A 27,464-nucleotide genomic window follows, 5' to 3' on the forward strand; every position below is an offset into this window, starting at 1 on the left:
TGTGATTACAGATGCCGTCAAAGAATCATGTCTCACGTGCAGCTAGATGATGAGATTGTGAAACAGCAATGAGGTGGTTCAACCTGGCAGCAGACAGAGGAAGCTCCAGGAGGCGTGTCACTGAACAAGCCTAAACATGTGTTAGACATGTCACACATGTGATGTTCTAAAATCCTCGTAAATGGATTTAATTTAATAAAAAAAAACAGTTTTTGATACTATTCATGGTTAAAGTTCTTTTTTCCATTAATACCTATTCATAATATAGGCTGTAATGACCTTCTTCAACCTCTTGAACCCTAGGCCTATTTTTAGCCCTCTGCTCGTAAATGTCTTACCCAAACGCCAGAGAGTGTAAATCTCTAACTACAAGGTCTATTTGAATAATTTAAATGGCATAATAACACAAATAAATGTAAGCTTTGTTAAGATGTGTACATATCAGTGTATATGTTACTGGTAAATGCTGGACGAATGTTACACACAGCTCAAATTGAACATTTTCAGGTTTGCCTTTTTGTTTTTGCCTAAAAAGCACTTTTATTGATTTTAAATGATGCAGAAGCCTAAACTCTCCCAAATCAGTATGCCTGAGAAATCAAGGTCAGCTGAGGTCAGCCAACGTCAATTCTGATTTTGGAAGTAGCACAAATAGCTGTTTTATTGTACTTTTATATACTATATAACTCTATATTTCACTTCTTTTATCACTAATAGTGTTCAATCTATCTAATACAGCAGTTTGGCATCATTTTGAGAGCTTTGGCTATATAATAACCTGTAAAATATGGCTCATTTTCGTCTGAATTTCAGTTTTACGTGATGTATTTGAACCTTACTAAAGCCCGTGATTGGCCGATTTGTGCATGTGACATAAGATTTGAACCGGAAGAGTCTGAGGAGTGTATGATCCAATCTTTGAGTTGTTTGACAGAATTTTAAGCCAATAAAATAATGTAAAACCGTGATCCGCCCCCATGGGTCAAACCCATTGACCCAAACTGAAATAGGTCAGATGTTAGTTTCCCTAAGTTAGATTGATCCCAATGTCTTCAGGAAACAGTTCAGAGCCGTCACAGGATGTTGATAGAACAGTAGGACCCGGAAATATGCCTTTGTTTACATCAGAACAGCACAAAGGTAAGGAGTTTATGAAATATTAGCGGTGAAGCTGGTGTGTTGTTCTGGTGCTTGTTTGCTCACAGCTCTGTGATGGTTTCACTTAGATAAATAGTGAAGATATCTTTGGATTCAGTGTGTTATTGGCGTGTTTTCTGCTATTTCGGTTTTCCGTGTTAGCATTTAGCTTCTTCTTATTAGCGCCTACCGGAGTGTGTGGTCGGCTCAGCCATGGCGAACAAAGAGTGATATTGTGGACATTCTTTGAGTTGTTTATTTGAGTTTGTGTAGAGTTGTGTTTGGAGTGTGTACACTGGCTTGCAGGATAGAGTTGAACAGAATCTCTTCGTTAATTTGGTATATAGCATGTATGAAGCATTAATCATACTTTTGTATGAAAAGTCCATTCTACGACATTTGGAACAGAACGGAGACCTTTTGGGCGTCTTCGGGTACAAGAGGTTTTTAAGATAATTTATTAGATAGTCAGGATGGAGAGTTGGGATTAGAACCCAGAGAGCTGCTGAAAGGACTGTTTTTTAAAACGGAGGATTAAATGGAGGATTTTGTTGTTACTTGCAGAGTCCACTGTTGGATATAAATGCACAAACTATGCATTTATGTTCTCCAGCGTAACTGTAGATTTTAAGTCTTGAATAAATTCAACATTTTATTATTAGAGTATTCACACTTTTGTAGAGCAATCTAGATGTTGGTCAGCTTGATTTGAGATATTTCTGTAGTCAGTTTTGAGTAAGGGATCCGCTTCATGAACGGGCGGATACAGGCCAGATCTGTGCCGGATCTGGTCTGGATCTTTGACGTGTATCCGTTCCAGATCCGTCTCGCTGGGCAAGTAAACTCCGATTCGGACCTGTTTTGCGAATCTGTTCCGGAGCTTATGATACCTCCAGGGCGGATCCGGAGCGGAGTCAGTTTGCTATCTGGGAGAGAAACAGATACAGAGGTACAGAGAAACAGAGGTACAGAGAAACAGAGGTACAGAGAAACAGAGGAACAGAGGTACAGAGAAACAGAGGTACAGAGGAACAGAGGAACAGAGGTACAGAGGTACAGAGGAACAGAGGTACAGAGGAACAGAGGTACAGAGAAACAGAGGTACAGAGAAACAGAGGAACAGAGGTACAGAGAAACAGAGGAACAGAGGTACAGAGGTACAGAGGAACAGAGAAACAGAGGAACAGAGGAACAGAGGTACAGAGGAACAGAGGTACAGAGGAACAGAGGTACAGAGGAACAGAGGAACAGAGGAACAGAGGTACAGAGGAACAGAGGTACAGAGGTACAGAGGAACAGAGGTACAGAGGAACAGAGGTACAGAGGAACAGAGGTACAGAGGAACAGAGGTACAGAGGAACAGATGAACAGAGAAACAGAGGTACAGAGAAACAGAGGAACAGAGGAACAGAGGTACAGAGGTACAGAGGAACAGAGGTACAGAGGAACAGAGGTACAGAGGTACAGAGGAACAGAGGAACAGAGGTACAGAGGTACAGAGGAACAGAGGTACAGAGGTACAGAGGAACAGAGAAACAGAGGTACAGAGAAACAGAGGAACAGAGGAACAGAGAAACAGAGGTACAGAGGAACAGAGGAACAGAGGTACAGAGGTACAGAGGTACAGAGGTACAGAGGAACAGAGGTACAGAGGTACAGAGGAACAGAGGTACAGAGGAACAGAGGTACAGAGGAACAGAGGTACAGAGGAACAGAGGAACAGAGGTACAGAGGTACAGAGGAACAGAGGAACAGATGTACAGAGGAACAGAGGTACAGAGGAACAGAGGTACAGAGGTACAGAGGAACAGAGGTACAGAGGTACAGAGGAACAGAGGTACAGAGGAACAGAGGTACAGAGGAACAGAGGTACAGAGGAACAGATGTACAGAGGAACAGAGGAACAGAGGAACAGAGGTACAGAGAAACAGAGGAACAGAGGTACAGAGGTACAGAGGAACAGAGAAACAGAGGTACAGAGAAACAGAGGAACAGAGGAACAGAGAAACAGAGGTACAGAGGAACAGAGGAACAGAGGTACAGAGGAACAGAGGTACAGAGGTACAGAGGTACAGAGGAACAGAGGTACAGAGGTACAGAGGAACAGAGGTACAGAGGAACAGAGGTACAGAGGAACAGAGGTACAGAGGAACAGAGGAACAGAGGTACAGAGGTACAGAGGAACAGAGGAACAGATGTACAGAGGAACAGAGGTACAGAGGAACAGATGTACAGAGGAACAGAGGTACAGAGGAACAGAGGAACAGAGGTACAGAGGTACAGAGGAACAGAGGAACAGATGTACAGAGGAACAGAGGTACAGAGGAACAGAGGTACAGAGGTACAGAGGAACAGAGGAACAGAGGAACAGATGTACAGAGGAACAGAGGTACAGAGGTACAGAGGAACAGAGGAACAGATGTACAGAGGAACAGAGGTACAGAGGAACAGATGTACAGAGGAACAGAGGTACAGAGGAACAGAGGAACAGAGGTACAGAGGTACAGAGGAACAGAGGAACAGAGGAACAGATGTACAGAGGAACAGAGGTACAGAGGTACAGAGGTACAGAGGAACAGAGGAACAGAGGTACAGAGGAACAGAGGTACAGAGGAACAGATGTACAGAGGAACAGAGGAACAGAGGAACAGAGGAACAGAGGAACAGAGAAACAGAGGTACAGAGGTACAGAGGTACAGAGGAACAGAGGTACAGAGGTATCACCATGAAACGTATTGTGATCACACTATCAGGTGAAGTGGACTCTCAGACAAACATTTCTATTTTGGTTTCACACAATATGCAAATGAACTGTTACTCATTCATTTCAGAAGACATTCATTCCACAACAACGTTTTCAGAAGTCATTTTCTATCCGTTTATTCAGTCCTGGAATTAAATCTGTTGGGATGACGATTTATTTTAAGATTATTTATAATAAAATGATTAGTTGATCTTATTTTTGACTAATAACTTGAATGTAACTAAACTTGTCAGATAAATGTCGTGTCAGAAAAACTACAATATTTAATTCTGAGATTTAGTGGAGTAGGAGTATAAAATAGCAGGAAATGGAGGCATTCAAGTAAAGTACACATCTGTATGCGGACATTCCTTCATTCAACTCGACAGCAAACAGCAGCGAAGCTGAAAACGACTTCTGGAGGACGAGGTAGTACTGTTTGATGTTTTGCTGCCATCTAGTGGGCTTCAATGTTAAAATCATTGATAATCAAATTCCTAATCTATATGTTAATGTTCTGAGCAAATAAAGATGCTTCTATTTTATTTGTGTTCATCCTGTTAGTGAAAGTTAATTAAAAACAATAATTCTAACTCATTTTTTAAAAAGACTAATGTTTACAAGTTAAAGGTTATTCATCAGTCTGAAATCTTTACATGTAAGATGAGGTCATCGTTTTAATTATATCAGGTTTTACATTCTGATCAAATAAAGAAGGAACATATCAGTTAAAGTCATGTGAAAATGATTTTTATCAAAACAGAGTTTTAAATAAAGTTTTTATTAAAGATGATCCAGCTCAATAATAACAAACTGAACACAAACTGCTAATAATAAAAAAAATGTTGCAGGAACAGTGACTGGTCCACTCTGACACACACACACACACACACACACACACACACACACACACACACACACACACTCGCTGTGACTCTACTGTAATAAATTATATGTACAGTTCAGGTCAATCTGTGACTCCATCAGACACACAGAGAGTCGTCAGTCTGCAGCGTTGAAGTCTGTAGAGAGAAAACAACATGAAGGTTAACTACAGAGACGCTGATGTATACCTGTATACACACACATGTATACCTGTATACACACACATGTATACCTGTATACACACACATGTATACCTGTATACACACACACACACGTATACCTGTATACACACACGTGTATACCTGTATACACACACACGTATACCTGTATACACACACACACACGTATACCTGTATACACACACACGTATACCTGTATACACACACACGTATACCTGTATACACACACACACACACACGTATACCTGTATACACACACACGTATACCTGTATACACACACACACACACGTATACCTGTATACACACACACGTATACCTGTATACACACACACGTATACCTGTATACACACACGTGTATACCTGTATACACACACACGTATACCTGTATACACACACGTGTATACCTGTATACACACACACGTATACCTGTATACACACACACGTATACCTGTATACACACACGTATACCTGTATACACACACGTATACCTGTATACACACACATGTATACCTGTATACACACACACACACGTATACCTGTATACACACACGTGTATACCTGTATACACACACACGTATACCTGTATACACACACACGTATACCTGTATACACACACGTATACCTGTATACACACACGTATACCTGTATACACACACATGTATACCTGTATACACACACACACACGTATACCTGTATACACACACGTATACCTGTATACACACACATGTATACCTGTATACACACACACACACGTATACACACACGTATACCTGTATACACACACGTATACCTGTATACACACACATGTATACCTGTATACACACACACACACGTATACCTGTATACACACACGTATACCTGTATACACACACATGTATACCTGTATACACACACACACACGTATACCTGTATACACACACGTATACCTGTATACACACACACACACACACACACACGTATACCTGTATACACACACATGTATACCTGTATACACACACACACACGTATACCTGTATACACACACGTGTATACCTGTATACACACACACGTATACCTGTATACACACACACGTATACCTGTATACACACACGTGTATACCTGTATACACACACACATGTATACACACACATGTATACCTGTATACACACACATGTATACCTGTATACACACACACATGTATACACACACATGTATACCTGTATACACACACATGTATACCTGTATACACACACACACTTATACCTGTATACATGTGTGTGTGTACCTGTATACACACACGTGTATACATACCTGTATACACACACGTGTATACAGGTATGTATACATGTGTGTGTATACATACAGGTATACACACACGTGTATACATACAGGTATACACGTGTGTGTATACCTGTATACACACACACGTGTATACATACAGGTATACACGTGTGTGTATACCTGTATGTATACACACACACGTGTATACATACAGGTATACACGTGTGTGTATACCTGTATACACACACACACATGTATACCTGTATACACACACGTGTATGTAAATATATATGCTGGGCAACGATTACAATTTATTTATATATATATATAAATATATAAATATAAAAGAGAATCTGACAAAACAAGGGATGTCATGTTAAATAATCCTGTAAATCAAATGCTGCTATAAATCCGTCCTGATTGTTGAACACAGTATCAGTATGAAATATAAATATAATATTCATACTCATCATTTATCACTCTTGTTCTGAGTCGACTCGCTCTTTCCATCACAGGCAACAATTTTGACCTTGTCGACCTTCACGAGGTCGGTGACCTCTCTGAACTCCACGTCGTTGAGAACAAACGTCCAGACGTTGTCACAGAACCGATACGTGTTCAGAGAACCCTGTGGACAAAAGAGGAACCGCTGAGACTAGAGGTAGAAGTACACAAGGGTAGAAGTACACGACTGGTGGTAGTAGTACACAGGGATCAGTACAGACTGGTGGTAGTAGTACACAGGGATCAGTACAGACTGGTGGTAGTAGTACACAGGGATCAGTACAGACTGGTGGTAGTAGTACACAGGGATCAGTACAGACTGGTGGTTAGGTTTAAGAGGTCAGAGGACTCACCCTGAAGTTGACTCTGTTACGGACTCGGTTGGCGAGAGCTGTGTTGATCGCTTTATCAAACTGAAGGAGGACCTGAAGAGCCAGCTGAGGAGTGATCTGTTGAGTCTACACACACACACACACACAAGTATTATTAAAGTAAATTATAACATTATCATGATGCGTTCAGGTGGAAACTGTAAAATGTATTTTTGGTGATAAACTTGAATAAATCCAGTAGTTTGAAGGAGATGTTTTCACATTTATATAAGATAGACATTAGAGATGAACATATACTTCCTACAGATTAAACTTCATTCTATGAGATAGAACCAGGTGAACATGAACAAGAAAAGGTCATTTGTTGTATAAAGTGTATGAACACATGGAAGACATTTTGGTTGTTTACACTGAGCGTCCAAACTAGGCCGGAGTTTTAGAGCACCGAGAGCAGACATGTTTAGAACTCTGGAGTTCCTCGTGTGGAGCGTAAACACAACGACTAGACGTTCACTACTTGATTGGTTGTTAGCGGTCACGATGTGTCACATGACTCTTTACTGTAAGATCACAAACAACAGTCTTGATAATCGATCGACTACCAGGTTAATTAAACATTACTGATTACAGGTGTTGATGACATTGTTGTCTTTACTTGCAGCTGTTGTTCCGTTAAATTCTACATTTAATAATTCTACTACTGCCCACATGAGGAAGCAGCTAGTTAGCAGCTAGTTATCAGCTAGTTAGCAGCTAGTTAGCAGCTAGTTAGCAGCGTTATCAAACCTACGGAGACGTCTGAAGTCAGTTTGAGGCTTTGAGGACGGACACAAAACGGAGGACTTTCCTTTTCTTATTAATGCTTATTTTGAAGTCCACACATAAACTGTAAAGGAACAAAAGCATTGATTGGTCTCCAGTAGGACAGACTTCAGCCTCCAGCAGAGAGAGAGAACAACGAAACAGAGGAAACAAGAGAGAAGAGTTGATCACATTTATTGATCCATAATCTAGTAAACGTTGATTACATGTTTTCATTTTAAAGTAAATTAGTTGTGTGAGATATAAAGCCTGGATGGAGATGGTTTTTGTTTTAAAACCCCGGATTTAAAACAAAGACGTATTAGTTTATTATTTATTATTGTGGATGAAGCCTAAAAGAAGCTGGATCCTCGTGAGTGTTTGTTTAGAATATCCATTAACAACAGATACTCTTTCTTAATATAAAGAACACTTAAACTGATATTGATTTGTTTTAGGTGGTTACAATCGGCTGCTAATCCCAAACTATAGTCTACTGTAGGAAACACAGACTGTGGATAAGAACCCCACAAAGAAGACCTTAACCCTTTAAACAATAACATACACGATATTTACAAAGCGACGCTATAAAGCGTCAGCTAGCCCGCTACGAGCTGAAGCTAACTAGCGTCACTGTTCGCCGTGGCTGCCGTTAGCATCATGCTAATGTAGTCTAGATGTGAGAGGTTCCGTTAACATCATGCTAAATCAGAATCAAACATATATATATATATATATATATAAACATATATACATATATACCTGAATGAGCTCGTCCAGACTCTCCTCATGCTAAAGTCTGCTAGCTGCGAGAGGTTCCGTTAGCATCATGCTAAACATATAGACATATATACCTGAATGAGCTCGTCCAGACTCTCCTGCAGACTGTTTCCCAGAGTTGTGTTCCTGTACAGCTGGTACGCCATGATGTGAACTTCTGGAAGAACAAAGAACTAAACTATAAACTTCACTTTTAAACAGTTAAACACAAACTGAGCTAACGAGCTTCTCTCCACACCTCGAACAACAGAGAAGACACTTCCGGTTTACTGTTTCAATATAAAAGATGTAATACTGTCTCCACCACACCTCGAACAACAGAGAGGACACTTCCGGTTTAACGTTTCAAAATAAAAGATGTAATACTACTGACACCAATATTCTACTTGTGCCACTAATTCAGATTCTGTCGTTAATAATAAGAATACTACTGCTACTAATAATAATAATAGTACATAATAAATTGATGATAAATTGTTTCAATTCTCCCAGTTTCATGTCACTGTTTTTGTCTTTTTTCAGCTTGTCAGTCACTTCACTTTACTCCAGAAATGAAGGTTTTAGACTTTATGTAGCGCAACATGTTTAATGCAGGACTTTAACTTGTATATCTTCACAGTGTGGTATTAGTACTTTTACTTGTATATCTTCACAGTGTGGTATTAGTACTTTAACTTGTATATCTTCACAGTGTGGTATTAGTACTTTAACTTGTATATCTTCACAGTGTGGTATTAGTATTTTTACTTGTATATCTTCACAGTGTGGTATTAGTACTTTAACTTGTATATCTTCACAGTGTGGTATTAGTACTTTTACTTGTATATCTTCACAGTGTGGTATTAGTATTTTAACTTGTATATCTTCACAGTGTGGTATTAGTACTTTTGGATTTTGGATTTTACAATCCCCCTATATGTGTGTTTGGGATGATAGCTGTTTTTATGTAATAAGGCATGTGTGTCTGTTGGTTTAAAATATACCCTAGTCCCCAGACCCCCCCTCCCATCCTCCCTCCTCATTCTAAAAACCTCAGTGTCCAGAAATTCAATGTGCTCATTTTGTAAGTTGTATTTTACTGTGATTGAACTGTGATGGTTATTCAGTGCGTTAATGAACTGTCTGAAATCAGGTTCCGAATGACTCCACACCCCAAAAATATCGTCAAGATACCGTATGTACAGTAGCGGGACTTGGTCACATTTGGGCAAAACTGTCTGCTCCCAATCGGCCATGTATATATTGGCGTACGCCGGAGCAAACTTCTTCCCCATGGCCGTCCCATGTACTTGGAGATAATTCTTAGAGTTGAACTCAAAGTCATTTCTGGTCAGTCCTAATTCTAAGAGAGTCAATAATGCTTCGTCCGGTCTAGCTGGGTCCGGGTATTTGTTAAGGGTCTGTCTCACTGCTTTGAGGCCCAGTGGGGTATCAATGTTGGTATATAACGAGTCTATATCTATCGTGAAAAGCAACGCTCCAGGAGGCATATCAATTATCTTGATCTTGTTGACAAAGTCATATGTGTCTTTCACATAGCTTGGATGTTTTTGCGATAAGGGATTGAGAAAATAGTCAATGTATTCAGCTATCCTGTAAGACTCACTACCACAGTCAGAGATGATCGGTCGACCGGGAGGAATCTGATGAGGGACCGTCCACGTCGCAGGATCCTTATGTATCTTCGGAAGAAGGTAAAATTTGCGCGGCCGTGGAAGATCTGCCCCAAACAGGTAATATTTTTGTTTTGCAGAAATGTATTTCTTGTTGTACAAATCTTCGACAATTTCTCGGATCTTGACCTGTGTCTCCAATTGGAGAGAACAGGCCAGAGGTAAGTAATGTCTTGTGTTGTTAAGTTGTCTATTGGCTTCTATGAGGTATTGAGTTTGATCCATAATGACTATTTTTGATCCCTTATCTGCCGGTTTTATGATTATGTCCTGGTTCCTTTTTATTCTGTTTAATGCTTGTCGTTCTGTTGTTGATAGATTGTCCTCTTCCACAGTTCTGTAAGAGATGTTCTCGAGTTCTCGACGATCAGCCCTAATAAGCCTTTTAAGCGGTTCAGAAACTGAGTCCTCCTTAGGTTCCCACTTGGAGGGTTCGACAAAGAAACTGTACAGAATCTGTAGTATAATCGAAATGATTTAACAATTTCAGTCGTCTATGATACCCAGAGAGGTCTCGTCGCAGGCAGTCCCTATCGACCCCTTGGGGTGTCGGAACAAAAAAGAGGCCTTTTTCTAATAGTCTTTCTTCAGACTCCTGTAGAGAAAAGGTAAGTGATAGATTAAGAATACTAGAGTGCGTGGGGGTGGGTGATCCCGGTCCCCCAACTTCTAGTTTAATTGCTTCATCCAACCATCCAAGATATCTGAAGCCGTGGCTGTAGTCCAATGTACTGGATCCCGAGGCTGTACCCTAAACCGATGTTCTTCCACACCCTGGAGTACTCTATAGGATTCCATGAAGAAGATGTTTGTTTGCTCTATTAGGGATTGTACTGTCGGTGGGAGCTGTGTTGAGAATTGGATAAGTGGCACGAAAATTTCCGCCAGGGGAAAGACTCTCCCTATCAGTGCCACCAACTGCTGGAATTGTTTTTTTATTATTTTTTTATTGTACTCGGCAAGTTTCCTCTCAAACAGTTGTTGAGCCCAATAGAGAGCACAATTTTCTGGGTGGTGGGGCAAGGGTCCAGCTTCCCAAGGAGCCCCTTAAGATGATGTATTTGGGCCCCAGGAAAGCTGTCCACCTGGACCAGTGGATAGTTATATTGTGGAATCCTTGACAGATTGGAGTCACCCAGCACCAGTACCGGTTTGTGTACCCTCAGAGACCAGTCCACAATTTTTTTATAGGTGGAATTATGCCGGGTCGGCCTTTGTGCCGGAGGGGGATCAGCAGCAACATCATCATCATCGTCATCAGAATCATCATGAGGGGGGTCGGACTGAGTGGCTGGGGGGCTAGATGGAATGTTTTCCACCAAGGTGGCTGCCTCCAAAAGAGGATAGGGTTGGGGATGGGTTTAGGGTTAGGGTTAGGGTTTAGGGTTAGGGTTGGGGTTAGGGTTAGGGTTGGGGTTGGGGTTAGGGTTGGGGTTGGGGTTGGGGTTGGGGTTGGGGTTAGGGTTAGGGTTGGGGTTGGGGTTGGGTTAGGGTTAGGGTTAGGGTTAGGGTTGGGGTTGGGGTTAGGGTTAGGGTTGGGGTTGGGGTTGGGGTTAGGGTTGGGTTAGGGTTTTGGAGGACCGTGCTGTAAAAACAGCCCGGCCCCCCGGTGTACTGTCCATCACTGAGCTCAGCTCCGAGGCCCTCAATGTTCATTCAGGCCCTGCGGTTCCTTGGTGCCGAGTTTGGCAATCCATCGTCTCTCGGCAGATCTTCTCTGGGCTGTGGTCCACATCTCATTGCACTCTAAAACTGTGGTGCTGAGTGCTGCCAGTCCATGCATGAGAAAGTGTTTGACCAAAGGTGTGGCCATATTCTTCCTCCTGGTGATATTATAGTTATGCTGGGCAAAGCGTGTGGAGAGCATATTCCCAGTTTCGCCAACATATTGTATATTGCACTGTTTGCATGAAATATTGTATACACAGTTTTTTGTATGAGGGTCTCCACGGGTAAAGGTTTTAAATATTGCTCCTGTATTGTTGTTTATAAGCCACTCTCTGTGTTTAAAATATTCCTTTTGTATTTTGGGCCTTGGTTGTGAGAGTGGTTGTATTTTGGCTTTAACTAGAAAGTCTTGTATATTTTTGTTCCTTCTGAATGCTGGGATGATGCTGTGGTTTTGTAGAGTGAGAGACCCCTTAATATGTGTATTGAAATTAATTCTGAGTTGATTTGACAGGTTCCTGGTGGACGGCGAGTAGGTGGTGATGAGCGGAAGATGAGAGGTAAGTATGGTAGGTTTCACATGAAGGAAGGTCTTGAGACCTTTTCTACAGAAGGACCTAGAGTACCCCCTGGTGGACAATGCTCGGAATAGGATGTGGACTGCTTCATGGAAATCACTCTGTTCAGTGCAAATTCTGTGGAATCTAAGAAGTTGGGATTTGATGAGGCCAGCGTAGGTGTGCTTTGGATGAAAGCTGGTTTTATACAGGAGAGCATGGGTGTCAGTTTCCTTGAAGAACACTTTAATATCTAGGCAGTGGGTGTTTTGGAATTTGTTTCCTTTAAAGGTGGTCGTATCCAGAAAATCCACCGAGCTCAGGCTGCTGGTGGATTTAATCTTGATAGAGTCCCTGTGTGTGTTAAGTGTGTTTAAAAATACCTCAAATTGCTGTTTGCCATGGGTCCATACTCCCCAGATATCGTCCAAATATCTATAATAATAGGGTTAGGGTTAGGGTTTAGGGTTAGGGTTAGGGTTGGGGTTAGGGTTAGGGTTGGGGTTAGGGTTGGGGTTAGGGTTGGGGTTAGGGTTGGGGTTGGGGTTGGGGTTGGGGTTGGGGTTAGGGTTGGGGTTAGGGTTGGGGTTAGGGTTGGGGTTGGGGTTGGGGTTGGGGTTGGGGTTAGGGTTGGGGTTGGGGTTGGGGTTAGGGTTGGGGTTGGGGTTGGGGTTGGGGTTGGGGTTGGGGTTAGGGTTGGGGTTGGGGTTAGGGTTGGGGTTAGGGTTGGGGTTAGGGTTGGGGTTGGGGTTGGGGTTGGGGTTGGGGTTGGGGTTGGGGTTAGGGTTGGGGTTGGGGTTAGGGTTGGGGTTAGGGTTGGGGTTAGGGTTGGGGTTGGGGTTGGGGTTGGGGTTAGGGTTAGGGTTGGGGTTAGGGTTGGGGTTAGGGTTGGGGTTAAGGGTTAGGGTTGGGGTTAGGGTTGGGGTTAGGGTTGGGGTTAGGGTTGGGGTTAGGGTTGGGGTTAGGGTTGGGGTTAGGGTTGGGGTTAGGGTTGGGGTTAAGGGTTAGGGTTAGGGTTACCTGCTGGTACAAAATAGACTTCTTTAATCCCAACATGTACAACTTTATTTAAATAAACAGTAAGAACAAAATATCATCAAAAGTCTATGAAGGACTAAATATGGAAGATTTGTTTCGTAGTAACGGCTCCGATCGGTTCCATCTGGACAAAAGGAACGTGTGAGGACTCCAGGACACATCATGTGTCTTCATGCTAAGCTAAGCTAAGCATGAAGACACATGATGTGTCTTCATGCTAAGCTAAGCTAAGCAGCTTCATGTTCATCAGACTCAATCTCACCCTCAACATGTCAAACTGTTCCTTTAAGGTGAGATCATCCAGAACTCTGAACCGACCGTTCACCTGAGACTCAGGATCCATGATCTTCTTCTTCTGTGGTTTCCTCAGTGTGTTCCTGTTTGAACAGGAAGAGGAACGTCTTTAACAGTTCTTCAGTCACATGACACACGTGAAGCTTTAAGTGCTCCTCCTCTTCCTCAGTCGTCCAGCGGCGTCATGATGAGCTGCAGCTCTCTGAAGGCGCTGCCGTGTCGACCGACCTGCTCCGCCTTGTTCTTCACCACGTTGCTCAGGTTCTTCAGCTGCCTGCAGCACGATCTGCACTTCTGGTGTCTGGAGAACAAACACCATCATCATCATCCTCCTCCTCCTCATCGAGACACAAGCGATCAGCTGGTCACGTGACCGCTTCCTTGTGTGTGTGTGTGTGTGTGCTGACTCACCGCTCCTCTCGGGTGATGTCGACGCCCACAGACGGCGTCGCCTTCAGAGTGTCAGAGATCAACGTCCAGAAATGTTTCATGATGAGCTTCAGAGACGTACAGCCGGTCTGGATGTAGCTACACACACACACACACACACACACACACACACACACACACACACACACACACACACACACACACACACACACACACACACACACACAATAAAACAAAGTGTTCTTATTTAAATATGAAATAAACTAAATGTTGATTCACTGCTGAAACATTCTTTGGCTGCAGGTTTGTTTATACTTCATAGCTCATGAATAATTCATCACCTCTCATATTTGCTGGGCAGCAGTTGGTCGATCTGAGGAAGAATCGTCGTGCACAAGTCCAGTTTCCATAGCGACCTGAATCAATTATCAATAATACAATTAAATCACATTTATATCAGAATCTTTATTCACAATGTTTGCCATCTGACAAGACTTTATCCATTTAAACTGGTGGTGATGTTCAATATATTTATTTGCTTCAAAACAAATAAATATTTAACATTTTAAGGGTTTAGGGTTTAAGGGTTGTAGGGTTTAAGGGTTTTAACATTTTAAGGGTTTAGGGTTTAAGGGTGGACTCACGGCTGCAGGTTGATGATGTTCAGGATGTCCACCACAATAGACAGATCATTCATGGAGACAGCGGCGTCCAGAGCTCTCTGCAGAGACGTCAACAGGAAGTGGAGGTAGTGAGAACCAATCACGTGACATGATGTTAAAATAACTGACACTGCAATAATTGTTCTTTACATTTGATATTGAGATATGAAACAACACATGAACCTTAGCTCGAGATACGAGTCTCACCTTGATGTCTTCTCGGGCCCAGACGGACCGGACCGTCTCCAGGTTCCTGTGTCGGCTCCTCAGCATCACACACATGGTGTCATGACCCTTCTTCAGCTGAGACAGAGCGTCATCATCACTCAGAGCTCCGCCTCTGTGGAGAGGGGACGACTGAGGACACACACACACACACACACACACACACACACACACACACACACACACACACACACACACACACACACACACACACACACACACACACACACACACACACACACACACACACACACACACACATTAATGTTTAAATGTTTTAGTTGAATAGTTGCTTTAGAGCAGGGTTTGGTAAACTACGGCCCGCGGGCCACATTTACGGCCCGTTGGGCTTTTTAATCCGGTCCTAGATCAGCGCTCCAGACTAGTCTGGTCTCTCTAGACGACGCCCACGTTCTACTGGATTGGTTCTGAGCATCACGTCCTCTGATTCGTCCCCGATCACATGACCTTTTACTGAAGATCCCAAACATCAGGTTACCGATGGACTCCCAGGTTAACTCAGCATGGACGACTGAGTCCAGCTGCTGGTGACGGGTTCTCTTTAGAGCAGCTGCTGTTGACCGGGTTCTCTTTAGAGCAGCTGTTGTTGACCGGGTTCTCTTTAGAGCAGCTGTTGTTGACCGGGTTCTCTTTAGAGCAGCTGTTGTTGAACGGGTTCTCTTTAGAGCAGCTGCTGTTGACCGGGTTCTCTTTAGAGCAGCTGCTGTTGACCGGGTTCTCTTTAGAGCAGCTGTTGTTGACCGGGTTCTCTTTAGAGCAGCTGTTGTTGACCGGGTTCTCTTTAGAGCAGCTGTTGTTGACCGGGTTCTCTTTAGAGCAGCTGTTATTGACCGGGTTCTCTTTAGAGCAGCTGTTATTGACCGGGTTCTCTTTAGAGCAGCTGTTGTTGACCGGGTTCTCTTTAGAGCAGCTGTTATTGACCGGGTTCTCTTTAGAGCAGCTGTTATTGACCGGGTTCTCTTTAGAGCAGCTGTTATTGACCGGGTTCTCTTTAGAGCAGCTGTTATTGACCGGGTTCTCTTTAGAGCAGCTGTTGTTGACCGGGTTCTCTTTAGAGCAGCTGTTATTGACCGGGTTCTCTTTAGAGCAGCTGCTGTTGACCGGGTTCTCTTTAGAGCAGCTGCTGGTGACGGGTTCTCTTTAGAGCAGCTGTTGTTGACCGGGTTCTCTTTAGAGCAGCTGCTGGTGACGGGTTCTCTTTAGAGCAGCTGCTGTTGACCGGGTTCTCTTTAGAGCAGCTGCTGGTGACGGGTTCTCTTTAGAGCAGCTGCTGGTGACGGGTTCTCTTTAGAGCAGCTGCTGGTGACGGGTTCTCTTTAGAGCAGCTGCTGTTGACCGGGTTCTCTTTAGAGCAGCTGCTGGTGACGGGTTCTCTTTAGAGCAGCTGCTGGTGACGGGTTCTCTTTAGAGCAGCTGCTGGTGACGGGTTCTCTTTAGAGCAGCTGCTGGTGACGGGTTCTCTTTAGAGCAGCTGCTGGTGACGGGTTCTCTTTAGAGCAGCTGCTGGTGACGGGTTCTCTTTAGAGCAGCTGCTGGTGGAGCGATTAGCGAGCGGCGTGTCCAGCGGAGGAATCAAATTGCGGCTTTGAGGAGGACGGACACTAAACGGAGGACTTTCCTTTCCTTCTTATTGTTTATTTAGTTCTTGTGAAGTCCACATAAACTATAAAGGAAGAACACATGGAACGCTCTCAGAGAACGACGAGGACACAGAGGAAACGAGTGTTCACCACATGTACGATCATCATCTAGTGAACGTTGTGTTTAATGTAAATATGATGTGAGAGAGATAAAGATCTGCAGCGCTGGAACTAAGCCTCACGTTCATAGAGAAGATCTGAAGTATCAAACACGACCTTTCGTTATTAAAGACTTTATTACTCCTCGTATTATTTTAACTAAGCAACCGATCTACTTCCTGTTTACACCATCATGTGAACGTGAACAGTCACATGATGTTTGTTTCCCTTCTGTAACAACGAGTGGACCGAAGAACAGAACAGTCCACAGTGAGCTCAGTGTTTAATGAGTGGACAGCATCAGATGTGTTCACCTCAGTGCGATCAATATCAGCCACTCTTCCACCAAGCATGCTAACTACGCTAGCTAACTACGCTAGCTAACTACGCTAGCAAACAGTCAACGCAAGAACGGCCGGCTGCTGCTCAGAGTCAAGCACCAAGAGAAGCTCTTCACTAGCATTCACATGAGCAAAGAGGAGTTTTAGAAAGAATGAGTTTATCACGCAGGACAGTGACTCAGTGTAGAACGAACGGACCAAGACTTAAACTAAAACGCTGAGTCATTTCAGTTCTATTCCTTAGCACTGGACCAAAGGCTTGGTTTAGAGATAACGGAGGAATGTTTGACTATGGGATGTCTGAAGGGGACAACAGGAGGACAGGACTTGTATGACGTCTGGTGTCATCCAGCCAAACCTCACAGGAAGAACCGTGGAGCTGCTGAGAAGAACCAGGATGAGGTGAACGAGGAGAACCCGGAGCTGGATGTGATCTTCCTGCACGGTGTGAGTCTGTGATGCAGTTTGATCACGAAGTGAAGCCGGTCGTAAAACTCGTGAACGTTATACGCGCGTCGTCAGTTTATGAAGTTCCTTGAGGAGAGTGATGCTGATCACCAGCAGACCTTCATCACGATGACCTGAGGAACACCTCACTGTGCAGCACTGCTCCCACTGGAACCTAATGCACGTTTTCTTTACTTTTTACTTAGTTCACACAAACACTCTCCATCTGCTACTGACCGTCTGTCAGATGTTAAGACTCATTGCCCCCCCCCGCTGTAGAGGAAACCTGCTCAGTGTTGATGAGGAGCTCGTGCACAACGCACTTCCCTCAACAAACACCTGTGCAGATGTGTTAAACTCACAGGCAGGAAGTCGGCCACGTTCAGCCCGATGGGCTCGTTCCTGGTGCTCAGGATGATTTTAGGATGTGGTTTAGACGTCGCCGTGGTAACAGGATGCTGAGGAGGAGGAGGAGGAGGTGCGGAGGAGGGGGGGTTAGAGGTCACCGGGACGACCGCTGAGGGACACTTTGTAGAAGAGACGACTGTAGGCTCCACCCTCTGGACAGGTGTAGAGGAGGCGAGGGGAGGAGCCTGTAACACACACACACACACCTTTATGTTAACAAAACAAAAGTACATGAATCATGTTTCATCATTGTTTACATATTTAATGTCTCTTAATCACAGAGACAAACTGCTGCGTTCACTGACCTGCTGTTTTTCAGGAAAAGCAGATATCATGTCCTTCAGCTGACGGCCGATGGCTAATATAGTGTCTAAGAAGAAGAAGATGAAGAAAACTGTCTTTACTTTGTCCTCCATCATCACATCACACACAAGAAAACACATTTTCATCATGTGTCCAGTACCTGAGCAGGTAGTGGACAGAGTACCTGAACAGGTAGAGAACAGAGTACCTGAGCAGGTAGTGAACAGAGTACCTGAGCAGGTAGTGAACAGAGTACCTGAACAGGTAGTGAACAGAGTACCTGAACAGGTAGAGAACAGAGTACCTGAGCAGGTAGAGAACAGAGTACCTGAACAGGTAGAGAACAGAGTACCTGAACAGGTAGAGAACAGAGTACCTGAGCAGGTAGTGGACAGAGTACCTGAACAGGTAGAGAACAGAGTACCTGAACAGGTAGAGAACAGAGTACCTGAGCAGGTAGTGAACAGAGTACCTGAACAGGTAGAGAACAGAGTACCTGAGCAGGTAGTGAACAGAGTACCTGAACAGGTAGAGAACAGAGTACCTGAGCAGGTAGTGAACAGAGTACCTGAACAGGTAGAGTACAGAGTACCTGAACAGGTAGAGAACAGAGTACCTGAGCAGGTAATGAACAGAGTACCTGAACAGGTAGTGTGATGTCTCACAGTAAACTAGTTTCAGGTGTGAATGAAGTCTGTAATAGAAGTGATGAAGCTCTGAAGGACTCACCATCCTCTGGAGGAGCAGGAAAAGGCTCCGATATCCTGGGAGGAGTTCGAGCTAAAGGAGAGAAAAACCGAGTCACTGATGGTGAACGATGAGGTGTGACGATGAAGGACAGAAGGTGAGACGATGAAGGTGAAACGATGAAGGACAGAAGGTAAGACGATGAAGGACAGAAGGTGAGACGATGAAGGTGAAACGATGAAGGACAGAAGGTGAGACGATGAAGGACAGAAGGTGAGATGATGAAGGTGAAACGATGAAGGACAGAAGGTAAGACGATGAAGGACAGAAGGTGAGACGATGAAGGTGAAACGATGAAGGACAGAAGGTAAGACGATGAAGGACAGAAGGTGAGATGATGAAGGTGAAACGATGAAGGACAGAAGGTGAGACGATGAAGGACAGAAGGTGAGACGATGAAGGACAGAAGGACATAAGGTGAGACCCTGAAGGACAGAATGTGAGACGATGAAGGACAGAAGGTGAGACGATGAAGGACAGAAGGTGAGACGATGAAGGACAGAAGGTGAGATGATGAAGGACAGAAGGACATAAGGTGAGACCCTGAAGGACAGAAGGTGAGACGATGAAGGACAGAAGGTGAGACGATGAAGGACAGAAGGACATAAGGTGAGACCCTGAAGGACAGAATGTGAGACGATGAAGGACAGAAGGTGAGACGATGAAGGACAGAAGGTGAAACGATGAAGGACAGAAGGTGAGACGATGATGGACAGAAGGTGAGATGATGATGGACAGAAGGTGAGATGATGAAGGACAGAAGGTGAGAAGATGAAGGACAGAAGGTGAGATGATGAAGGACAGAAGGTGAGAAGATGAAGGACAGAAGGTGAAACGATGAAGGACAGAAGGTGAGACGATGAAGGACAGAAGGTGAGACGATGATGGACAGAAGGTGAGATGATGAAGGACAGAAGGTGAGAAGATGAAGGACAGAAGGTGAAACGATGAAGGACAGAAGGTGAGATGATGGACAGAAGGTGAAACGATGAAGGACAGAAGGTGAGATGATGAAGGACAGAAGGTGAGATGATGAAGGACAGAAGGTGAGAAGATGAAGGACAGAAGGTGAAACGATGAAGGACAGAAGGTGAGATAATGAAGGACAGAAGGTGAAACGATGAAGGACAGAAGGTGAGATGATGGACAGAAGGTGAAACGATGAAGGACAGAAGGTGAGATGATGAAGGACAGAAGGTGAAACGATGAAGGACAGAAGGTGAGACGATGAAGGACAGAAGGTGAGACGATGAAGGACAGAAGGTGAGACGATGAAGGACAGAAGGTGAGACGATGAAGGACAGAAGGTGAGACGATGAAGGACAGAAGGTGAAACGATGAAGGACAGAAGGTGAGACGATGAAGGACAGAAGGTGAGACGATGAAGGACAGAAGGTGAGACGATGATGGACAGAAGGTGAGACGATGAAGGACAGAAGGTGAGACGATGAAGGACAGAAGGTGAGACGATGAAGGACAGAAGGTGAGACGATGATGGACAGAAGGTGAGATGATGAAGGACAGAAGGTGAAACGATGAAGGACAGAAGGTGAGACGATGAAGGACAGAAGGTGAGACGATGAAGGACAGAAGGTGAGACGATGAAGGACAGAAGGTGAGACGATGAAGGACAGAAGGTGAGACGATGATGGACAGAAGGTGAGATGATGAAGGACAGAAGGTGAGACGATGAAGGACAGAAGGTGAGACGATGAAGGACAGAAGGTGAGACGATGAAGGACAGAAGGTGAGACGATGAAGGACAGAAGGTGAGACGATGATGGACAGAAGGTGAGATGATGAAGGACAGAAGGTGAGACGATGAAGGACAGAAGGTGAGACGATGAAGGACAGAAGGTGAGACGATGAAGGACAGAAGGTGAGACCTACAGATGGCCTTCTTCGGCTGGAAGATCTCTTTGAAGTCTTCTGCGTTGTGGATCTCTGCTGACGATACTTTCTCGTCCGCCTCGTCCTCACTGAGGCTCCGCCTCTCACCGTCGGGGCTCCGCCTGTCGGCGTCTGAACTCTGCTTCACCCTGATGACATCACAACATGTGACATCATGACATCACAACACAGGTAACCTTCCTATCCAGGTGAGTGCTGCCGTTACCTCTGTGAGGAGCTGCTGGCGGTCGTGGGTCTCTCGTAGTTCCTGCGTAGTGCGGATCCTTTCGGATCTCTGGGTTCTGTGAGCGGCTGGTCGTCCTGGACGATTCCTCGGATCACAGAGCCGCCGCTCTTCTTCACCCGCTTCAGGTCGACCACGTAGGATGACACACAGGAGAGCTGGTGAGACACGCCGATCTGAGGGAGAAGAAGAAGAAGAAGAGGTTTACAGGATGTGATAATCAATAACCAATAATCAATAACAACTACTCACCAGCTGCTGGTTGCAGACCGCCAGGTCGGACACCTTTCCCCAGCCCACTGGCACCACGTCAAAGCAGCGGTCGGGCTCCCAGCCGAAGATCCTCAGAGAGTCTGTGGCCCCGCTGTACAGACAGGATCCATCCGAGCTGAAGAACACAGACCTGAACCCACAGAGGGTCAGGAGTCAGGGATCACGATCCTTCAACACCTAGTCCGACATCTGTGGTGAGAAAACTCACCTGACGGGAGTCGTGTCTCCTTCCAACGAGCCGATCATCGTAAACTTCTCCAGATCCCACAGCTTGATGGTCCTGGAGACAAAACAAGTGTTGATGGTGTATCAAAGAGGACACTGACAGAGGAAACAGTGTTGATGGTGTATCAAAGAGGACAAAGACAGAGGAAACAGTGTTGATGGTGTATCAAAGAGGACAAAGACAGAGGAAACAGTGTTGATGGTGTATCAAAGAGGACACTGACAGAGGAAACAGTGTTGATGGTGTATCAAAGAGGACAAAGACAGAGGAAACAGTGTTGATGGTGTATCAAAGAGGACAAAGACAGAGGAAACAGTGTTGATGGTGTATCAAAGAGGACACTGACAGAGGAAACAGTGTTGATGGTGTATCAAAGAGGACAAAGACAGAGGAAACAGTGTTGATGGTGTATCAAAGAGGACACTGACAGAGGAAACAGTGTTGATGGTGTATCAAAGAGGACACTGACAGAGGAAACAGTGTTGATGGTGTATCAAAGAGGACACTGACAGAGGAAACAGTGTTGATGGTGTATCAAAGAGGACACTGACAGAGGGTCGTACCTGTCGGAGCTGCCTGAGGCCAGCAGGTACTCGTTGGGGTGAAACTGGATGATGTTGACGGCTGCAGTGTGAGATTTAAACTCTGTGATCATCTTCCCCTGAGTTAGATCCCACAGCTGACAGAGACAACATCAAACCGTCTGAACATGAATTAATGAATATTAAAGGAACTACAACTCTGACAGGTGTGATTCTTACCTTGACGGTGGAGTCGTCACTGGCTGAGGCCAACCACTTCCCATCAGGACTGAAGGCCAGACTCCTCACCGCCGCAGTGTGACCCTGAAACACAAGCAGGACTTTAACCCACTCACATATCATCAACATGCATCTTCAGAAATGTGCTCTTCTTTCTTTCTACAGTTCTCACCTTGTACCTGAACACATAACCTTTCCTCCGAACGTCCCACAGCTGACAGAACAAGACCACATGGTTCAGATGAGGAGAAAGATTTCATTAGTACACACACACACACACACATATATCACACACATCACAGACACACACAGACACACACATATATCACACACACACACACACACACACACCTTGATGTTTGTGTCCATTGAGCTGGAGGCGAGGAAGTCTCCAAATGGATGGAAGCCCAGACTGGTGATGTTGGCTTTGTGTCCCATCAGAGTCCTTAAGACTGGAAGAGACACGAAAAACGGTCTCAGCTGGACTACAACTGGAATGCAACTGGACTAATACTAAAACTGGCCAGAAACTGGACTAATACTGGACTAATACTGGACTAAGGGGCCCATCACACCGTCACTAGAAACCGTTGTTTTCGGCCGCTCCTCTCTTGCATCCTGTTTTTCATTAAAGTTAAAATATTCCCAGCACCAGGCGGGGCGGCGCTCTGCTTGGAGCATGGTCTTCATGGACCATGGCAGCCAATCAAATCAAGCAAGAGGCGGGCTTTACTACTTTACCACTGACTTCCTGTTTTGATGCCGGTAGACGTGGTTGTAGAGTGATAGTTAATCAACAATGAACGAGATCAGCAGAACTACAGCAGGAGCTCGATGGTTGATCTCCCGGTCGGCCCCCCGCTGTGATCGGCCCCTAAAACTGGACTAAAATATAAACCCTGAAAGCATCTCTCAGGGTTCATCACATACTCAACCGTTCAACCACACACTAAGAGAACAAACTGGGACTCACTCTTGGCGGCCTCCAGGTCCCAGACTCGTATAGATCCAGACTGGGAACCAGCAACAACCTGCTCCTCTGACATGTTGAACTGGACACACTCCACTGGGTTCTTGTGACCCGTCAGACTCTGAGAGGAAACACAGTAAACCTCCATCACTCCTCTATCAAAGCTTCATCATAGGATCACAGTAAAGGTGTTTTATACTATATACTGTGTACTTATACTTTATGAGCAGCTCTCACCATGATGCAGTTGGCCTTACTGACGGCCCAGATGTTGACCCTGCAGTCCTTCCCTCCTGTTGCCAGCAGGCGGCCGGAGCTTTTCCCCAAAGCCAGACATGAGACGGAGCTGGAGTGAGCCTCGAACTCCTCTGTTCAACGACACGGGAGGACAAACGTAGTTCAGTTATTATCATATCACTCAAAGTAGTTATTATATCACTCAAAGTAGTTATTATCATATCACTCAAAGTAGTTATTATATCACTCAAAGTATTTATTATCATACCACTCACAGTAGTTATTATCATACCACTCAAAGTAGTTATTATCATACCACTCAAAGTAGTTATTATCATACCACTCAAAGTAGTTATTATCATACAACTCAAAGTAGTTATTACCATACCACTCAAAGTAGTTATTATCATACCACTCAAAGTAGTTATTATCATACCACTCAAAGGAGGTATTATATCACTCAAAGTATTTATTATCATACCACTCACAGTAGTTATTATCATACCACTCAAAGTAGTTATTATCATACCACTCAAAGTAGTTATTATCATACCACTCAAAGTAGTTATTATCATACCACTCACAGTAGTTATTATCATACCACTCAAAGGAGGTATTATATCACTCAAAGTATTTATTATCATATCACTCAAAGTAGTTATTATATCACTCAAAGTATTTATTATCATACCACTCAAAGTAGTTATCATATCACTCAAAGTAGTTATTATCATATCACTCAAAGTAGTTATTATATCACTCAAAGTATTTATTATCATACCACTCACAGTAGTTATTATCATACCACTCAAAGTAGTTATTATCATACCACTCAAAGTAGTTATTATCATACCACTCAAAGTAGTTATTATCATACCACTCAAAGTATTTATTATCATACCACTCAAAGGAGGTATTATATCACTCAAAGTATTTATTATCATATCACTCAAAGTAGTTATTATATCACTCAAAGTATTTATTATCATACCACTCAAAGTAGTTATCATATCACTCAAAGTAGTTATTATCATATCACTCAAAGTAGTTATTATATCACTCAAAGTATTTATTATCATACCACTCAAAGTAGTTATCATATCACTCAAAGTAGTTATTATCATATCACTCAAAGTAGTTATTATATCACTCAAAGTAGTTATTATCATACCACTCACAGTAGTTATTATCATACCACTCAAAGTAGTTATTACCATACCACTCAAAGTATTTATTATCATACCACTCAAAGTAGTTATTACCATACCACTCAAAGTAGTTATTATCATATCACTCAAAGTAGTTATTATCATATCACTCAAAGTATTTATTATCATACCACTCAAAGTAGTTATTACCATACCACTCAAAGTAGTTATTACCATACCACTCAAAGTAGTTATTATCATATCACTCAAAGTATTTATTATCATACCACTCAAAGTAGTTATTACCATACCACTCAAAGTAGTTATTACCATACCACTCAAAGTAGTTATTATCATATCACTCAAAGTATTTATTATCATACCACTCAAAGTAGTTATTACCATACCACTCAAAGTAGTTATTACCATACCACTCAAAGTAGTTATTACCATACCACTCAAAGTAGTTATTATCATATCACTCAAAGTATTTATTATCATATCAAACTCACGTAGTCTCCATGAGATCTTGGTGGTGTTGGCTGCAGCCATACTGGTCTCGCTGGTCTCTCTGGTCTCACTGGTCTCACTGGTCTCTCTGGTCTCTCTGGTCTCTCTGGTCTCACTGGTCTCACTGGTCTCTCTGGTCTCTCTGGTCTCACTGGTCTCACTGGTCTCTCTGGTCTCTCTGGTCTCACTGGTCTCTCTGGTCTCTCTGGTCTCGCTGGTCTCTCTGGTCTCACTGGTCTCACTGGTCTCACTGGTCTCACTGGTCTCTCTGGTCTCTCTGGTCTCTCTGGTCGAAGGTTAACTGATGAAGGTCAGTCAGGATCAGTGATCATAGCCTGCAGACAGAAAACACATTAATAGAAATTAGTACTTTTACTGTGACAAGACTATACAGTGTGGTATTAGTATGTTGGTTTAGAGGTACTTCTACCTGACTTTTTAATAACATGAGTACATGTACTCAAGTACTGTACTTTGGTTTAGAGGTACTTCTACCTGACTTGTTACTAACTTAAGTACATGTACTCACGTACTGTACTTTGGTTTAGAGGTACTTCTACCTGACTTGTTACTAACTTAAGTACATGTACTCACGTACTGTACTTTGGTTTAGAGGTACTTCTACCTGACTTGTTACTAACTTAAGTACATGTACTCACGTACTGTACTTTGGTTTAGAGGTACTTCTACCTGACTTGTTACTAACTTAAGTACATGTACTCACGTACTGTACTTTGGTTTAGAGGTATTTCTACCTGACTTGTTACTAACTTAAGTACATGTACTCACGTACTAAACTCGTTAGTTTGACATAAAGTCAGTGAACTGTCGTTAACTTACAACACATGCTAACGTTAGCTAAGAGCTAGCTAGCTAGTTAGCAAACGGTTAGCTAGTTAATGCTAAACGTGAGAACCGAGAACACGTGGCGGTGAGTTTACCTTCATGGGTCGACCCTTAATGATCGTTAATGATCGTTAATGACCGTTAATCATCTGACCGTTAAACGGTCTCGTGACGGTTGCTCCTCGCCTGTAGCTTAGCAACTGGATTGACAAGCCGGCGATCATTTCCGGTGTGACGTCAAAACAACTTTATTTACAACGACAACAATTAACAATGATCTTCCTTCCTGTTGTTCTTTTACTTCCATCATTTAATTAGTTTTATTACATCTGTGACGTCATATGTCTTTTGTATATTTTGGAATGCACATTTTGTATTATGTATATATATATATATATATATATATATATATATATACATCATGTTTCTATTTAAAATATGCTTTTAGCAGAATAAACGTTTTAAAAACTAATGAAAAAGTATAAACAACATAATAGATGTAAAGGGAACCTGATACTGAAGTACTTAAATAAAAACTTCAGGTACTCTACTTGAGTATTTCCATTATCTGATACTTCTTTTTTCTCATCCACTACTTATTGTACTTTTTAATGTACTACATCTCAGAGGTACATATTGTACTTTATATTGTACTACATCTCAGAGGTACATGTTGTACTTTATATTGTACTACATCTCAGAGGTACATATTGTACTTTATATTGTACTACATCTCAGAGGTACATGTTGTACTTTATATTGTACTACATCTCAGAGGTACATATTGTACTGGAGTCTCGTGGAGGCACGCATCGCTGCGTGCTTAGCTGACATCTTGAAGTGGATGACGACACACCACCTCAAGCTGAACCTGGACCCAACCGAGCTGCTGTTCCTCCCGGTCACCTCTTAAAGAAGCTCTACCCTGAGCCTTCCTCTCAGCACTGATTGTGTTCATGCTAGTGTGTTTCTGTACGTTTGCTCTGGTTTATGCTCTGAGATGTTTAAAGGAGATGCACTCATGACTTCTGGTGACTAGTAGTTCTCTTGAATACTATGTTGAATACACTTACTGTAAGTCGCTTTGGATAAAAGCGTCTGCTAAATGACTGTAATGTACTTTTTACTGTACTACATCTGTCTGTCACCTTCACTGACTTAACTTTAGTCACACTGCGCATGCACGTTGTCTCGTTCTACCCTCCAGTCCAGCTTGTGGCGGTA

General features: G+C 43.3%; 2 protein-coding genes across 2 annotated transcripts; both read right to left on the bottom strand.

Annotated features, from left to right (window-relative positions):
- Positions 1-4,642: 4,642 nt before the first annotated feature.
- On the bottom strand, positions 4,643-8,873 carry gtf2a2 (general transcription factor IIA, 2). Its single transcript, XM_079161922.1, has 4 exons — positions 8,697-8,873; positions 7,063-7,167; positions 6,672-6,833; positions 4,643-4,902 (listed from the first exon to the last, which is right to left on the bottom strand). The coding sequence occupies exons 1-3, from the start codon at positions 8,766-8,768 to the stop codon at positions 6,675-6,677; spliced, it is 336 nt and encodes a 111-aa protein (XP_079018048.1). The 5' UTR covers positions 8,769-8,873; the 3' UTR covers positions 4,643-4,902; positions 6,672-6,674.
- A 4,764-nt stretch (positions 8,874-13,637) lies between these two features.
- Positions 13,638-25,680, bottom strand: katnb1 (katanin p80 (WD repeat containing) subunit B 1). The gene is made up of 19 exons (XM_079159354.1): positions 25,397-25,680; positions 23,737-23,867; positions 23,503-23,620; positions 22,881-22,981; positions 22,702-22,743; positions 22,530-22,613; positions 22,332-22,447; positions 21,751-21,822; positions 21,522-21,672; positions 21,252-21,445; positions 21,026-21,174; positions 19,118-19,168; positions 18,391-18,455; positions 18,040-18,270; positions 15,112-15,261; positions 14,887-14,963; positions 14,584-14,658; positions 14,264-14,380; positions 13,638-14,153 (listed from the first exon to the last, which is right to left on the bottom strand). The coding sequence occupies exons 1-19, from the start codon at positions 25,434-25,436 to the stop codon at positions 14,018-14,020; spliced, it is 2,100 nt and encodes a 699-aa protein (XP_079015480.1). The 5' UTR covers positions 25,437-25,680; the 3' UTR covers positions 13,638-14,017.
- Positions 25,681-27,464: the final 1,784 nt, after the last annotated feature.

This window comes from Pholis gunnellus (assembly GCF_910591455.1).
Source record: "Pholis gunnellus genome assembly, chromosome: 1".
Taxonomy (NCBI): domain Eukaryota; kingdom Metazoa; phylum Chordata; class Actinopteri; order Perciformes; family Pholidae; genus Pholis; species Pholis gunnellus.